General features: G+C 32.8%; 1 protein-coding gene across 1 annotated transcript; it reads right to left on the bottom strand.

The window, feature by feature from the left end:
* Nucleotides 1–234: 234 nt before the first annotated feature.
* LOC145738012 (uncharacterized) lies at nt 235–4,664 on the bottom strand. Its single transcript, XM_081992875.1, has 8 exons — nt 2,280–4,664; nt 2,145–2,225; nt 2,034–2,065; nt 1,949–1,976; nt 1,855–1,883; nt 1,247–1,315; nt 973–1,184; nt 235–742 (listed from the first exon to the last, which is right to left on the bottom strand). Exons 1-6 carry the CDS (start codon nt 2,587–2,589, stop codon nt 1,268–1,270), a joined length of 528 nt encoding a protein of 175 aa, XP_081849001.1. The 5' UTR covers nt 2,590–4,664; the 3' UTR covers nt 235–742; nt 973–1,184; nt 1,247–1,267.
* Between the last annotated feature and the right edge of the window lie 13,977 nt (nt 4,665–18,641).

Raw genomic sequence — 18,641 nt, 5'->3', positions numbered from 1 at the left:
GACATATTGACAAGTGACTTTTGAGACGTTTGAGGTTTAGAGAGGGGGGGATGATGATGGCGGTTTTTAAGAAATAACTTTTATGAAACGCTTTTATGTTTTAAGATAAACTTTTTATGTTTCCAATATTATGAACCAAGTTATGATCTATTTTAGTAGTTTAAGTTCATCTTTCAATATATACATAATTAAAGTTAACAGTGGTGTGTATATTTTGGTGGATAACCCTCTACAATAAAATGGTTTATTTGCTTTTGCTTTTAAAATCTATTTTTTTAAATCTTAACTAATTGATGGTTGTAGAACAGCCTCTTCTCGCATACGTCGTTGTTTCGCGTGCCGGAGCCACTCTGCAAATATCTCTTCAAAATCTTTTTTAGTGCAATGTGTTTTGTGATGCACCACCCGTAAAACATTTTAATGCATTTTCAGACAGAACCACACACATAATAACAATAAAGTGTAATCTTTGCACGGATAAGAATCAGGTCGATCACGAGTCAAAAATGTATTTCATTTTTAATTCATGGTCAGTACTAATGACCTAACTGAATAAAACCTAAAAGTAAAAGTAATATTTACCATAGGCAATAGTTACAATTTGTAAATGGCCAACTGCATAGTTTTTTTTTCTTCCCAACAAAGAACATTTTTCCGCCACTGCATTTTTAAAAATGGACTTGCAAATCCTTGTTGTGAAGTCTTTTACATCCCCACCTCCAATATTTTTTAAATATAACTTCTGGAACAAAAAAAAATATTTAGTCAATAAAATTCAAAATCTCTTGCAATAGAGGCATATACAAGTATTGCAAGCTATCACATATCTAAAGTTCTATTATCCCAAAGCATTTTTTGAGTATTGTTTATAAAGTACAATTGAAGTTGCTTTTTCGTATAGAAAACGTGGTTAAAGTCCTGCTACAAAAAAGTGGACCACCCAGTATAATACTAATAAAACTTTTTACTTACATAAGCTGATTCAGTTTCATCATCCGTGTCCAATTTGGCTTCGAATCTTTCCAAGTCTTCAATGGAAGCCAGTGGCAACACTCCGTCTAGCTGCATTATAGTCCTTGGCTCGTGTTGATGTTTTTGTTTCAATTCGAGCACATCTAACTTGATTTGTGTTAATAAGTTACAAATATTTGCCAATTGATTCTTAATAATAGCAATATCATTTTCTAAAAAAAAAACACTTGTTTAAGATAAATGCGGATATGACAGGATTGCGTTTAAGAAATACCTTCAACTAGTATTGCTTTTGTTATTGCTGATTGGGTTTCAACTGCCGCAGTTGCATGTACCGTTTGGTCTAAAATTTAAATATTATGTAAGAAAATATAAATTTATAAATCAGTACTATAAAAGGTAAAGCAAATGTACTTTTTAAATCATGCACATGCTCTCAGAAATACTGCTTATAAATATAATATGTAATATTAAAACACTACATGTAATTTGCTGCAAATGAGAACATTGAAAAGCAAGCAAAGAAAAAAAGTAACTTAAAAGCATGCGATAACACACCGAACACACCAGTAACCATCCTAGTCTGGCTAAAGATGTAATTTCCTCTATTCACCTACAAATTAGTATATTGCATAATATCAAAATAAAATTTGCTAGTAGATACTTGAAAAACAATTAGCAAAACTTTAAATGTATCCTAACCATTTTAGGAAAAAAAAAGTTGTGTGTATGGTTTGTGTGATTGTTTTGCTTTCAAAAATTACAAACGCTCAAATATAAATACCTACAGTTTATTGGTCATACAAGACGACAAAATGGTGTTTTAATTTCGAGGGACGATAATACATTTGTCGTTTTCTATAAAACAATATTTTTTATTACCTGAAAAGAAGCGACTTCTGCTATATTATCTGAAAACAAGCGTTTTTGTTAAATATGCATCAGATAAACTTACAAAGGAAATAAAGTTACTTACCTTCTTCTCTTGATTCCAAGTTTCCGGCCTAAAAATCTTTCATTGTATATGAAACTTGTTATCAGAACTGAAATTATAAACTCACCTCATTTGATACAGATTTAGGACTGGTTTCTTCTAAAACAGATACAATAATTAATAAATATTATAAATTAGATTAATATTTATCAATGTGTTTATATAGTTTCAAACTTACGTTCAAATTGGCTTCCAAGCATTAAATTTACAAAACTGAATTTTTCTTTATTTAAATCAGCTTCACTATTTGGCATAGAAACTGCAAAAATTCAAAATTAGGAACCTAACACAATTGTTTTGTTTTAAATATTACTATTTGCTTTTAACTTTAGCTGTTTTCCTCTTATTTCTTCTTCAGCTGGACTGAAATAATTAGTTGGCTTGACCGGCCTATAACCTCTGCCACCTTCTTCTGATGAAGAGATGCTTGAACTAGCAATTTGTTTTGCTTCAGCTAGTGTGTCTAAAGAAAATAAACTGCTTGTAACAGATACAAACATATTGATGTTGAAAAACGTATTCATACCACAAAAACATTCCACAATTACCGGATGTTCACTCCAGTTTTCTTTGGGAGGAAGACATTTTGTTATATACAGTGCGTTTTTTTTAACGCGCAACATAGGATTTTACGTGTTAAATTTTTAAGCCCATGTTAGACCATGTTATTTTGGAACTACAAGTATAAAACTTGACGGGTGGCTGTTTCGTACCCTGAAGCTTAAGTAAGTTTACCAATTCGGCCTGAAAAGTGTTAAAAAGCTTGCAAAAAATCATCTTTTTTCGAAAAGGTTTTATTGTTTCATACTCCCTGTATGCATTGTTGTTCTTTGTTGTTTTTGATACTGGCACGGCAGGTAGCAGGTAAAATTTGGCGTAGAAAGTAAAACAGGGTGATCATTAACTTTATATCAAGAAAGTTAAGAACAAAAGAAGTATTTTTATAAGTGAATTGTTCAAAGTGACCTCCGTTTGAAGCCAAACAGTATTCCAAACAATCATAAAATGCTCTTTTGACGTTCAAAAGATGTCGGGTCGTGATGCAGTCAAAATATGTCACTTTACCTGCTACCTGCCCTGCCAGTACAAAAACGACAAGGAACAACAATGCATACAGGGAGTATGGAACGATAAAATCTTTTCGAAAAAAAATGATTTTTTTCCAGTTTTTAATCACTTTTTAGACCAAATTGGTAGACTTACTTAAGCTTCAGGGTACTAAAGACACACCCGTCAAGTTATAGACTTGCAGTTCCAAAATAAAATGGTCTAACATGAGCTTAAAAATTTAACACGTAAAATCCTATGTTGCGCGTTAAAAAAAACGCACTGTATAACGCCGCAAATTTGTCTTTAGGCCATTTGCAATGTTTTTTGTCTTTTGACAGCCATGAACTTGGCACTTCAGAAACAACATCGTCTTCATTCACAAATTTTACCACTGCATAACTCATCTGAAATAATTCAACAGCCAAGTATACAGGGTGTCTAAAAAGTCTGGAATATTGCAAATATCTCGAAAACTGCTGATTTTATTTTTCTCAAAATTTGCGTCTTGTTAAAGTAAATAACAGCGCATGACGTGAGGGTGAAATGAGGTTCGCAAGTATACAGGGTCAGTCACAAAGTATACCAACTTTCTTAATTCAAACCTAACACACTGTATATTACTTCAGATTTTAAGAGTACTCATAAAGGCCAATTCAACGATATACGATTTTTTTTTTTTGTACCTACCTATAACAATGATAGGTGTAACAATGACAGCTAACGTCAATATAATGTTAAATTAATTGGCAAATTTTCGTTCTCTTACGGTCGCCATATCCCACCATACTTAAGATGTCAGTCTTTTCCTTCTCACTCAAAAACACCATTTTAAGTAATAGGAAAATTTGCCAATTAATTTAACATTATATTGACGTTAGCTGTCATTGTTACACCTATCATTGTTATAGGTAGGTACAAAAAAAAAAAAAACAAAAAAAAAAAAAATCGTATATCGTTGAATTGCCCTTTATAAGTACTCTTAAAATCTGAAGTAATATACAGTGTGTTAGGTTTGAATTAAGAAAGTTGGTATACTTTGTGACTGACCCTGTATACTTGCGAACCTCATTTCACCCTCACGTCATGCGCTGTTATTTACTTTAACAAGACGCAAATTTTGAGAAAAATAAAATCAGCAGTTTTCGAGATATTTGCAATATTCCAGACTTTTTAGACACCCTGTATATATGTAAAGACAACATTCAAAAGTTTTTAAACTTTAAAGATCAAGAAACTTATTTCAAGAAAAAACAAGAGATCTCTTTGTGTAATCAGATTAGGCTGAAAGATGGAAATATTCCTATCCACAGCCTCAGTTTCATCATATAAATTAAAATAAATTTTCCTGAACAATTTTTAAATCCTTTAATTAGTAAACTACAATTAACAGATAAAATACTATGTTACATGTAAAAGTTTCCTGTTCTAACGTAACAAATATTTACAGAATTTTTTAATTTCTAGTTGAAAAAACTTTTTTTTATTTTTTATCGTAATCAAAATCCAAAAATTAAAAAAATGTTTTAGATCAAAAGTTTGGAAAGTTGCTTTCAATGGCAATTTATATTTATATCTACAGGGTGAACCAAAAACATATATAACAGTTGTTAACATATCAGAAAATTTAATCATTTGCTACCCATTTATCTAAGAATGGTAACATCATGCCTTTACAAATAATATCTTGAACAGTATGAGTTACGAAGTTTTCTTCTATCATACAAATTTGTATTCCAACTTGCAATGAATTAACAGGTTCTTGAAAAAACGCATCAATACATTTAAGTGTCGTACCTTTAATAGTAATTTCATCATTTTCAACTATCTTATTAATTAGTAAATAGTCTCCATTTTTCAACAAACAAACATTATTTGGTAGTTTATTAGTAAAAGTAAATGTTTTGTATTGAAGTTGTTGATACGCTCTTTTTGTAGAAAATTTGGGAAACCGAAACGTTGAAATTGAATACTTTATAGTTTCTTCATTCAATCTTTTTACAAGTTGCTGAAGGGGTTTTCCTGTATTAAGACAAATTTTTTTTTTTATGTGAGACATAAATGCTTCACCTGGAAAAGCACTAAAGTAATCAACAGGTCCATGTAGTTTAACATCCTCACATAAATGACTTAGATTGTGAACATTGTATGAGATATACTCATAGCCATATAATCGGCCATACTGTCTAATAAATTTATGTAAAAGATTTTTTGCAACATCATTAAGTGAAACACATAAACTAGGTGCCGCGAGAATGCGAATTGCACATGAAAGTTGTAAAAAATGGTTATAAAATTCAGTGGATACAAAATTTTTGAAGCCCACTATTCCTGTGTATAATAGAAGTTGTCTCAGTTCAGTGGCTTTAAACCTGTCAATGTCAGAAAGTTTTCTAGGCTTTCTTGCAAACTCTTGTGGTATGTAGTCTTTAAATTTCAAAATAAGGTTTGTCAGTTCAATCATCTTAGTTGATGGAATTCCAATGTTTTGTCGGCCCTTATACCAAAATTGCATAATTCTTTTAAACACACCAAGACATACTAAATGCATATAATCGAGAGGTACCTGACTAACCATACCAATACCTAACAATTCCAATTCTGATAATCCAATGTGATGGTCTTAATCTTGTTTGGCTTTGAAAGATTCATCAGTACGTAATGCACAACCTAATTCAGGAAAAGTTACACAATTTAGAAATTCACCTTCTTGAATGCATTTGCTACATCCATGATATCCTGTATGGCCTTTTACACATAATATAAAAGCCTTTGCAGGAGCGTCACAAATCAATTCATTAAATTTAATTTTAATATTTTCCTTTTTCCAAATAAAACCAATTTGTTGAAGAGAATTAAATTCATTAACAAACTTTCTGAGAAAATGATTTACATCTTTTGGCTTAGTGTGTCCATGGTATACACCAATAACAAATGGATAAAAACTATACTGCTCAAAAGTATGTGGAACAAACCATCCCAAAATTGGCCACAACTGACTTCCTGAACTTTTGCTTAAGGGTAAGCCGTCGATATTTATATTAAGTTTTAACTCAGATGGAACTAGCACTTCATTTGGCAATACTTTCAGGCATTGTAAAATGCTAGACTCAATCCCAATATGGCAGTATTCTCCAGATTCCATTTCATCACAGTTGACATATCTTGGGGTTTTCAGTAGTGTTCTGGCATCTGAAGGCACATTAATATTGTGACTTATTAGAATTTTTAAGAGTTTACTTGTGTGGTTTAAAGCTATATTACACTCAGTTACCCAACTCCTTATATCATCAACTAAATTAGAAGACATTTCTAGGGAGTTGCTATTACTAGCATTGATACACTCTAAACAATCACACTCACTTTCAGAATCTGTATCAAAATTGTTTGTAGGTGAACTACTACCATAGAGATGGTTATTCATATTACCAAAAATATCAGCAGGGCCTGGAACAGGTATACTTATAGGAGGAGTTGACGTAGCAGACACACTTGAAGTAGCTATTGAAATCAAGGACGAGTCTAATGTTAAATTAGTGTCAGAACTAATTTGACTGATACTAAAGCTATATTTTTTGGAGTTCGTTTAGATGACATTTTTAAAAAAACAATACAAAATAATGCCTACCTACGTATTTACGTTTTACTTACCTTTTCGAATTAGACTCCAAGAAATGCACAAGCACCAATCGAACCACATAAACACACCCGCTTAGTTTTTTCTCTTTCAGGGCATTGAGGTTCCAGCGTTCCAAAGAAAAATGGCCTCTCTGTTAAACGAGTTACACGAAAACGACATTAAACGTTAAAACATTTAGCTTTACAATCATTGAGGCTAAATTGGTGTAAAGTGAGGTTGGGAACACATTCTTCTTCTTTTCTTCCATAAAGCTAATATAATTTACTAATGTACCTCAGATATCGAATAGGTATGTCCAGTACACATTAAAAACATACATTATACTTTTAACATTGCAACAACATTAGAAACACATACAAAAATTATATAACATTTTTCACCTAAACGGAACATCGCAAAAGGCCCATTGATGTAGCGTGCTTGCTGGGTTGTGAATATACAGTCAAAATTTTCAATTTTGAAAAATAAAATCGGCAGTTGTCTCTGTAACCGATATTACTGAGGATTCTAATAGCCCTCCTTTGCAGGGCAAACACTCTCACTGTATCAGTCGCATGTCCCCAGGCTAGAATAGCATAGGAAATTTTAGAGTGCACACAAGCAAAATAAACCGTCAAAGCTGCTTCTTTTGAGATTGTGGAAGCAAGTGTCCGCAACGCAAAAACACCCGATGCCACATTGCTGCATACATCAGCCAGATGAGGTTTCCATGAGAGTTTTGAGTCAATTTTAACTCCAAGAAATTTGATAGGATCGTTGGGAATATTACTGGTGGCACGAGTAGATAGAATTAGCTTCTGATTCTTTGCATCATTCATGCTCAGCTGGTTGGCCACAAACCAGTCAGTGACAATAGTTAGAGACTCACTTGATTCCATTTGGTGACCATTCAAAGAATAAATATTTTCAGCCTTTTTAACTATGGTTGTATCATCTGCGTAAAGGACAAAATCAGCCGAGGTGTCACAGCCTACTAAGTCGTTAATATAAATAATAAATAACAAAGGTCCAAGTATTGACCCTTGAGGCACTCCATAGTCTGTACGACGAAGTTCGGATGCCTTTCCGTTTAAGAGATACCACTATGCCTGAAAGTTATTCTCACTTTTAACGAAAAATGTATAAATTTATTTAATTATCTTACCTTCTGATGGTATTGTTGAAAACATGTTCTCGACTTTGACAAGCACAACGGTACTTTGCATACTGAACAGGTCCACTCTGTTCGTATTTGATTCGTCTTAGTGCTACATAATGCACAGCGTCTTCTGGTGCTTCTTTCGGGCTGATGGGCAGAACTTTCCAATATAATTTCCGAAGACACGGTTGGTTTATGCTTTTTAATACACAGTGGAGAACTAACCCTAGTAGTTTTAAGCTCTACTAGTTTCTCGGCAACTAGTCCACTGACTACGGCTTTTCTGAAATCTTTATCGAGATATCTGTTGCCCATTTTGTTCGAAAAGTATATATGAGTTCACTACACAAATGTCAATAAAATGAAAAAATATACGATGCCACAATTTACGACTTCGTCGATCTAATCTTAAGTTGATCCAATTTATCCACAAACCCCATATTCATGTTATAGTCCAATAAAATACTGGGACAATTTATATCTTCGACTTGCCCATTTCTCGATTTTCGATTCACAGTCTAGAAAATTTGAGGATCGTGATAGTTAGATAATAAATGCACGCTTCTTTTGTTTTTCCACTTAAAAATTGACAAACCAGTGTCACTCATTTTTATCTGCTCTCATTCGAAAAGCAGGTGTTTGAGTGGGCACGTATCTTCTTTCGATGACTGGCTGTCCAAACTTTATTCTAGCATCTCTCCAATTTATAGAAAAATAAGCCTCCACTTCTTTCTCCAATGGACCATACAATATTCTGATGGCTTGCACAATATTTTCATCAGGGGGGGCCTCGGCTTTTTGTCACCCACCAGTTTATGGCTTCTTTCTTGCACAATATAGTGGTGAAGGATGTTTCTTTGATCTCGCAGATTTTTCTATAAGCTTCAAATTCATCATTCATCATCTTTAGTATTGCTTTGACTTTCATCATTAATAGTTTTCGCCTTTCATTGTTTTTTTGTTCTTCGATGATCATATTTGATACTTCGGGTCTATATCTATACAAAAAAATACAAATGGAAAAGTGAAAAATTATTGATGGAAAGCAAAACAATTTCTTTCCACGCTACAACACAAATAAATACCGCAAGCTTTACATTTAGCAAAGATACGTTTAAAATCGAAATCAAGAGAACTGTTCAACTTTTGCCACCCATATAAATTGACCGACCAGGTAAAATATCGAGATATATCTTTACTTAGAAATAAATTGAAAAGAAGGACCGCTTCTGAATATAAGCAGAAAGCAATAGCAATTGCCGATAAAGATGCAGTCAAAAGAGGCAATTTACAAGGAATCAAGAGGGAACCAACCTTACGAAAAATACATTCTGAGGGAAAAAACATGTCAACGCGGCATAAAGACTGCACTTTAGATCTAATTTTATATATGAGAGATCACAAAAACTGTATTTAGCAGGTTGCAAATCCATTAAATGTAAAGATTTTTAGTGCAGAGCAAAATACAATAGCCAAAAACTCAAGAGATCGTGTACTCTATTTTGATGCTACAGGAGCTGTTGTAAGGGAAACGAATAATAAAAGGTTATTGAATTACAGCGGAGTTGTGTGTTTGAACGAATCAAGGTTTTGTCCAACTTTTGAGATGCTTTCATGTGAACATGATTCATCTACAATAGCCGATTTTTTTCTACGCTATCTAAAGTTTTGCAAAAAACAAAAATCTTTGCCAAATTTTGATATTTTTGTGACCGATTTCAGCTTCGCAACTTTATATGTATCTTCAAGGGCATTTAATGGCATGGAGTTAATAGATTACATTAATATATGTTATGAAGTGGCCCATAACTTAAAAAACTTTCCCAGCAACTGTGTCAAATTGTCGTTATGTTGTGCACACTTTATAAAAAATTTAATACTTCTGGTTAAAAAACATTATCAGGATAGACATGTGATAAAAGTAGTTATCTCTATATTGGCAATAGCCTTTAATTTAAAAACTTTAGCTGAAACAGAATTGTGGTTCAGACAAACCACTATTATTTTATCGTCCAAATATGAAACCTCTTTGACCCAAGAAGCCATTGCGTATTTTCAAACTCTCAATAATATTGATAATGCCGAAGACGAGATTAAAGTAACCCCTTCAAATGATTATGCCTACCAACCAGATGAAATTTCAGTCAACAAGTTTAAGAAATCTTCCAAATTTTGTGCCTTATTTTTTGACATCTTCGAAAAATATAAAGATCAAGAGCATTTAGAAAATGGCATAAGAAACAAATATTATAACCTTAAACTTTTAAAAATCATTTTGGATAGATATATGCCCCTTTATCCTCTATGGTCTTCAATTATTACAAAGAAAAGAGTTAGCAACGCACTTACTGAACGATGGTTCGGCTTTCTTAAGCATTCTTTATTGCAAAACCAGAATAAATTCACCTTCACGCGTTCTAAAAGTGTTTGATGAAATAGAATTAAATATTCCCAAACAGAGATTAGAACGTGTTACCTTACCCAACAAGATCAAAGATATAAAACTTTTTCAAAATGAGATAGACTGTGAAGAAAGTTGGAATAGAAAACCAAAGCCCGTATTTTCTTACTTCACCGGAAAATATTTTAAATATATGCCAAACATCAGCAATTGTAAAGATAATAAAAATCCTCAATTAAATTTTTTAAACAACATGTTGGTCGATTCTTCTCTGTTGGTCGTTTTGGGACACCCTGTATAATAACTGTTCATCTAAGAATAAAGTAGACCTAAATATCTACTAGTTTTGTATTTGACGTTTTTTGCTAAAATCAAAATCAAGGAAATTAAGGGGGTGGTCAAAATTCAATCAATCACCCTGTACCTTGTTGAAGAATTATACAGCGCTGAAACGCAGTCCAATTCAAATTACGATCAATTTGATCAATATGCATTGCCAGAAGCGTGCATTGACACCGAATATGCAAATATAAATATAAAATAATATGATAAATTACTACGAATATAACCCAGAATACGCTGAGTATTCATATTCACAAGAGACACCAGAAAACCCTACTTTTGACAATGAGTGTGACTCGAGTCTTCACGAGTTTCGCAAGAGAAAAATATACATTTTTCCATGACGCCTCAAAAGGACAATCAAACTTAGTCATATCTTTAAACTCTACCAATACTAGTGAACTATCTTATATTTCATTGCCTGAATTTAACATCAAACTTCTAATCGATTCTGGTTCGTTCCACCAAATCTTTTATTAATCCTAATTTAGCTGAAAAGTACTACAATAACTGCATAATTGATGATCCGTTCTTTGTTAGTACAGTGTTTCAAAAGTCAGCAAATCGCTACACTGCTTTAATTCCAGCATCTAGCATTTTTAAACTTCCTAATAAGCAAAATCTTAAATTCTACTTATTCAAGTTCCACAACGTGTTCGACGGCCTCATCGGGCTAGATAATCTCAAGTTACTACAAGCAAACATCGACTTTAACAGCGGATATTTAATTACACCGTATGCAAAGATAAAACTTCAAACAGAACCAGAATTAAAAAATTAAAATACACCACTCACCTTTACAACCAAAATAAAACATCAAATTAGAACAACAGATGAAGTTCCAATCTATACAAATCTTATAGGTACCCTTTCATACACAAAAAGGAAGTAGAAAGTCAAATAGCCAAAATGCTTGATCAAAATATAATCAGACCATCAAATAGTCCGTGGTCAAGTCCTATCTGGGTAGTACCTAAAAAGATGGACGCTTCCGGTAAACAGAAATGGCGTGTAGTGATAGATTACCGGAAGTTGAATGAGAAAACAATAGATGACAAAGTTCCCTTACCTAATATTACGGATCTGTTGGATAAATTAGGTAAATGTCAATATTTCACGACATTGGATCTGGCTTCAGGATTTCATCAAATCGAAATGAAAGAAGAAGATATTCCCAAAACAGCCTTTAGTACCGAAAGTGGACACTTTGAATACCTAAGAATGCCGTTTGGTTTAAAAAACGCACCGGCGACTTTTCAACGAGTCATGGACTCAATTTTGAGAGGTATTCAAAATGAAAAATGCTTAGTATGTTTATATGATATAATCATTTTTTCTACTTCTTTACAAGAGCATATAACAAACTTGAAATTAGTCTTCAGGTGTCTAAAGAAAGGAGCAAAAATTGAGTATGATCAAGAATTTTGGATTGTTTTGAATCTTGTAAAAATTTGTTGATCAACGAACCAATCTTAGAGTACGCTGATTTTTTGAAACCGTTTAATTTAACAACTGACGCTAGCAACGTAGCTCTGTCAAGAGTTAAAGTCAAAGACCCTCCAGGCCGAGATCTTCCAGTGGCGTACGCGTCGCTTACATTAAATGATTCTGAATGGAATTATTCCACAATTGAGAAGGAATGCCTTTGTCTTGTGTGGGCAACAAAATACTTTCGTCCATATTTGTTTGGTCAAAAATTTTACATCATTACTGATCATAAGCCTTTACAGTGGCTATTTTCACTTAAGGATCCTAGTTCTAAATTATTACGGTGGCGAATCAAACTCGAAGAGTATGATTATAAAATCCTTTATAAAAAAGGGACATCAAATACAAATGCTGATGCACTGTCACGCATTGAGTTGCATACAAAAGAAGATCAAGAATTTTCTCTAAAAGAATATATGGAAGAATAATCGAGAATTAGAGAGAGAAACAAGACAGGAATCAATATTACAACGACCATCGACGTCACGAGAACAGGAAAATGAGAATATAGACAAAGCTTCAATGTTTGTTCATACTGACAACGATAAAATGCAAATGCAAACCTGACTTTGATAAAAAACAAACTGAAGAGTTAAATAACCCCAACGAACAGGACGACAGTGATACAATTCACACAAATGATCAAGACCCAATTGTAGGAATACCAATCATCGATATACCAGTCAATTACGGTGCAAACCAGGTAATTATTTTTAAAGTTTTACATTCACCGGCAAAACCGAAATTAACACTACTATTCGAAAAGAAACGCCGATTGATAGTTCAACTTAGTCAAAATAACTTTGAAGATGATATCTTAAAGTTTATTAAAGAAAACATAGTTCCTGAAAAACAATATCACATATACTTTGAGGAACAGGGTGTATACGAAGAGTTTTGTGAAGTTGTAAGAAAATACTTTCGGTGGCCTTCATTAAATCTAAAAAGGTGTTTAAAGAAACTTCTTGACGTCACAAATAAAGGGGACATTGAAGAGATAATTGAAAGCTACCACCAAGGTAAAAGTAACCATCGAGGAATTGATGAAACTCTTTCAAGAATTAAAGAAAAGTATTACTGGCCTAATCAAAAACAATCAATCCAAACGTATATCAATCAATGTGATATTTGTATCAGAACAAAATATGACAGACATCCCGTCAATATTGAAATGAATGTCACCCCAACTGCGACAAAGCCGTTTGAAATAGTACATATGGACACGTACACATTAGAACAATGAACATTTTTAACCATTTTGGATAGTTTTTCGAAATACGCACAAGCGTACCCTCTCAAAACTTTAGCGGCAACAGAAATTGTTGATAACTTATTAATGTTTTTCTCTCATCACGGAGTTCCAAAACAGATAATTTTGGTTTTTGGAGTTTAAAAATTCTGTTGTCACTGAACTGCTGCAATTGCACAAAGTCAAAACTCATTTCATTTCGAAACACCATTCTCAATCTAATGGAAATATTGAAAGATTAAATTCAACGATCAGCGAACATGTAAAGCTATTGAATGCTCAAAATTTCAATAATTCAAGTATTAACCAAAAAATTACTTATTCAATTATGGCTTATAACCATTCAATTCACTCCGCAACCAAGATGAAACCGATTGATATCATCAACGGTCATATTACTGACAATCACCCGTTTGATGTAAACTTAGAACAACTGTTGCTATCGGATTATATTACAAACCATAAAGAACAAACAAAACTCTTATATTCCACGATTAACGAGAAACTTGCACAAAGTAAGGAAAAACGTGTCAGCAAAATTAATCAGAACCGTGAGAATCCCGACTTGTTTGAAGCTGGTCAAAATGTCTACTTAAAAAAGCATACTAGACAAAAACTAGCTGAAAAGTTTACAAAGCCAGAAAAAATTACCAGGGTTAACAAAAAACGTAAAACTATTATGACTGACCTTTACGAAACACATACAGCTTTGATTAAATACTATCATTGCAAATATTAGTTAACCTTAGATTTTAGTATATAATTAAGTTTTTGACTTAGTAGTTAACAAAATATCATTATAGGTGTACAGAAGTTATATTTTTACTTTCAGGCTGGTCGCCAGCAGCATTTTGCTTCGTAGCAGTATCGGATTACAGGATAAGGTTGCCCTACGAGAATTAACTGACAATGTTCGGTTAATTCCTATAAAATTAGGACAAGCAAAATTAATTGATTACAAATACACTCTAATCCATTTTTATGACCTAAATCCTTTAATTAGTGAAATAAATAAGCTGCATTTAAAAGCATCAAATATTACGAACATTCTAAAAGTTCACGGTGAATATTTGGCTGACAACGCTATTTATATTCAATTATTGACAATCACTCAAAATAGAGTTGATGACAAAATTAAGGAAATAATTCCTCATCCTAATAGGATGAAAAGAGGCTTAATTAATATGTTAGGTTCAGTCTTCAAAGCCATAAGCGGTAATCTAGACGCGTCCGATGGTGAAAGATACGACAAAATTATCAGAGAAATGCAAACCAATCAAAAAAGTTTAACAGAAAGTATGTCTAAACAAATTTCAATTTCTCTGGAAATTGTCTCTAAATTCAATGAGACCATCAATCAGGTTGCCAAACACGAAAAAGTCTTAGAGTCTAAAATCAAACAAATCTCCTGGATTGTGCAAAAAACTACTTATACAGAGAATTCTAACTATATCAGGAATTCTTTAATTGAAATCATTGAACTTTATACTTTTGTAGATTCATTATTACAAGATATAGAGAATTCAATTACTTTTTGCAAACTAAGAACAATACATCCAAGCATAATAAAAACCGAAGACTTGTTTAAAGAGCTGAAAGCTCTAGAAAATCGCATAGGCACCGATCAAATGCCGTTAAAACCGGAACTCTATAACATCAATTTATTCCTTAATTTCATAGATATAGAATGCTTTATCTTGAATAATAGAGTGACGTATTTGTTGCATGTTCCTATAACTCTAAATGAAAAATTTGAACTTTTCCATCTATACTCTGCACCAATTTTCAAAGAGAGTCAGTTCAAGGCGATAATACCGCGAAATAGATTTTTAATTAAATCAAAATTGCACTATACATATCGAAATAAAGCTTGCCATGAGATCACAGCACAATTATATTTATGTGCTAACAAAGATTTAAAGGAAATCCATGAAGAAAGTCCTTGCGCTGTGTGCCTACTATCGCAAATTAAAGAAAGTACTGCCTGTCAACCAATCGATATCCAGCTCAACGATCCAGTGATCAATCAACTATCGAATTCTGACAAGTGGTTGCTGATAAGTCCTAAAAAGCAACTAATCAAACTACAATGCCCAACACAAATGGAAACATTGAATTTGATTGGTACTTACATCGCCGAAATTCCCAAGGGTTGTCAAATCATGATGAACGACCGAACAATTTTCAACGACCAGAAGGCAGTCAACGCTAGTATACAGCCCATATTTTTCCCGGACAATAATGAGTTGCCAAGCTTCATTCCCTCCATGGAAATTGACTTCAAGCTAGACGATATCAAGTTAGACGGACTTCAAGATCTTCAAGGTCAAATACGATCTTCGAAACCTGCCCAAATATAGCAGGGATTGCGTATTATGGCTACAAGAAATTCGGCCAAGCCCTCTGCAAGAAGAAACAAGAAATAGAAGTCACCCTTGAGCATCAGCCAATCCAACTTCCCTCAATGGTACAGTTGAATTTAAGGGATGGAGGAGTTAAGTCACGAGGTTGTACCACCTCCATAGACCAGGACAGATGCTGAGTATGCAGTTCCATGAACAAAACCAGTGTCATCGCGTATTGCATTATTATTATTATTAAGTGCTTTAATGTAACATTATCAATATACTTCTGTACTAGTTTGTAATTTGTATTTTTAAAAACGGTCTTACCATATTCGAAGACGTAATTCGTGGTAAAGTGGTCTGTTTTTTTAAGAGGTACACTCTATATTTTAATTAATTCTTGGATAGTAGTATTGATTATAAAAAAGATTTGTTAATTGAATGACATAATGTAGCGTGCCCCGTTTTCGACAAAATAGCGACTAAAAATAAATGAAAATTTTTACATTCGAAAAAAATGTATAGCAATAAACTAAATAAATGAATAGTTAATATCTTAACTTTTCATGAACTATGTAAAAATGCTTATTGTAATTTTGTATCTAGGTAGTTTTAAAAAAAATTGTAGGGGAAATCTACTTTAAATAAAGAGTCTAAGGGCATTATGAAAAATAACGCCCTAGACATTATTTCGTAGATAATTGATCTTAATAGGTGTCATTATTGATGAAACCCTGTCTGATATTAAATAATAAAAATTGCACACAAGTTATCAAGTCTATTTCCAAGGTTTTGACTAACATTTCTTTATTGATACCCTTTAAAATCTACCTTTAAAGCCAATAATTAGGGGTTTTAGTCAAGTTTCATGATTATTGTCACTGATTTTTACAATCCCACATAAAAAAGTAGTTTTGCCGCGTCGTAATTGCCTTAAAAATGTTGAAAATTACTCAGAAATTTGGTATTATATCCAACTTTTACAATTCCCACATTTAAAAAAAGAAACCGGAGAGTACAGGTGTGAGTTGTGTGGGCTTTTAGCCTCCATAAAATGTTAAGTTATATGTATGTACTGGCAAAAGTTCACCTAGCAAGTTTTATATTGCATACCTAACCCTTTAATTAAGAATACCCAATGTTTATACTTAAGTCATGTAATGTGTAGTCAGCAACTATTTTTATACAAAATTGTTAGAAATAGAATGCTCGAGTTCAGTTCTATATTATTAAGCTCACTTTGTAACTCGTCTGAAATAAATCTGGTTTTTAAAAACCATTATTTTGTTTGCCACTAAAGCATTTTTAGGAGCATATAAAAATGTTATTACACGCCAGCCGGCAAAGACATTTTTCGGACAATTTTGCCCCAATTACCTGGCAAAACTTTACAACCCACCCATTTACAACCCTGTCTAGTCTAGTTTACGCTCTAGGGAACTCACGTTGAAAAAGAAAACATTAAGTCAAAGGAGTCAAAGCGGCCGAAACGTGCAATCCATGACCGTTTTGATTGAATTTCGTCTCTAGCTTTTACGTTTTGGTTTTTTTGTTTTGTTTGTTGTTTTAGTCATCATCAGAGCGAATTTTGTTCTTATTAATGCAACTTTTGTTTTTAAAAAACTTGTATTTAATAAAAACGAACGAAATTACATTTGAACGTTAACCAAGCGAGATATCTTAATGACTAATTACATGCACAAATGCTGCTGTATAAATAGGAAAATAAATGCTGACTTAGCAAAGCTAGTCTGAGGATGTCTATTTAGTATTAGTTCTCTCTCTAGAAATGACCATATAACTCATCCCTCACTAAGACTGAGAAAATCGGGGTACATTTTCGAGGGTTTATAGTTGTATGTCCACTTTTACATCTACGTCTTACGTCTTTATTTTTCCTATAGTAAAAGTAAATTACAATACCAATAATGATAAAAATAATAACTAATATTAATATAATTGATACGCTAGAGCTAACAACATCGAATTGAAACAACATTCGAAAAAAAACATGATAAAAACAGACCACTCGCCCGTCAGGGGAGTTTTTGCAAACACTTCCTTAATACGACCTTGTGTGTCACCTGTCAAATTATTTGTTGACCTGTCACTGTCACTTTGACAGCACCCAATTAAGTTTGTACATATCCAAAATACTGTTTTTTTTTTTTTGCATTTTTACTTTAAGTTAGGTTATTCAGAAGAATGATGGTAGGGTTTTAATAAATAAATAAATAGTACAAAAATGTAAAACCATCTCACCTCTCAATAAAAAAGTCAAAAAAGTTCCTATGAACATAAGTCACAAAACTTGACAACAAAACAACTAAAAAAGTTGGCATTGGTGCGCACTTAATTTAGAACACCCTGTATACAGGGTGATTCAGGTTTTAATACACAAATTTTAACCACGTATTCTACGTCCAAAAATAATCCCAGTTTGTCCTATAAACTATATCCCGGAAATGCGTCTTTTAGGAATTACAGGGTGTTGAAGAAAGTTAATTTTTTTTTTCAAAACTCTTATACATATTTTAATAAAACTTTGTGGTTTTCATAAACAAAAAAAAAACGATTATTCGCCAATTAAAAATTTGTTTTATCTTCACCACTGGCGCGAGTATTAATAAGTCATCTGATAATTTTTAAGAAAAAAAGTACGCCACTGCTTGTTATAAAAATAACATTGATTTTTCCATTTTCTGTTGAATGTATAATTTTGAAGAAAAAAGGTTTCTTGGAAATATTTTTTCCGACGCGCCGATTTCGAGTAATCGAATTGCGAACTTATCGAGGCAATAAACTAATTGTAAGCAACAAAGAACTAAACATTTGATAAAAAATTATAATAATTGATCCAAAAAAACTTCAACATCCTCTATTTCCCGAAAGTCGCATTTCTTGTGTATTAAAACCTGAATCACCCTGTATATAACTCACGCATACCCAAAACAACACCTCACCACCTCCACCAACCCCCCACCTCTCTAAATCTTCTTCAAAGAGTGGACCAATGCACAAGTTT

The sequence above is a fragment of the Ips typographus genome, linkage group LG14, assembly GCF_016097725.1.
Source record: "Ips typographus isolate SLU linkage group LG14, UJ_Ityp_2.0, whole genome shotgun sequence".
In the NCBI taxonomy this organism is placed as follows: domain Eukaryota; kingdom Metazoa; phylum Arthropoda; class Insecta; order Coleoptera; family Curculionidae; genus Ips; species Ips typographus.
The sequence above is the reverse complement of the archived record's forward strand: the minus strand, read 5'-3'. Positions and strand labels throughout refer to the sequence as shown.

Bases quoted from the DNA above. Each gene is read 5' to 3' on its own strand.
- LOC145738012 (XM_081992875.1), bottom strand. From the start codon at position 2,589: ATGTTGCGCGTTAAAAAAAACGCACTGTATATAACAAAATGTCTTCCT. The intron at 1,977-2,033 runs GTGAGTTTATAA...AAAGATTTTTAG, and splicing joins CTAAATCTGTATCAAATGAG to GCCGGAAACTTGGAATCAAG. The intron at 1,884-1,948 runs GTAAGTAACTTT...GCTTGTTTTCAG, and splicing joins CTTGGAATCAAGAGAAGAAG to ATAATATAGCAGAAGTCGCT.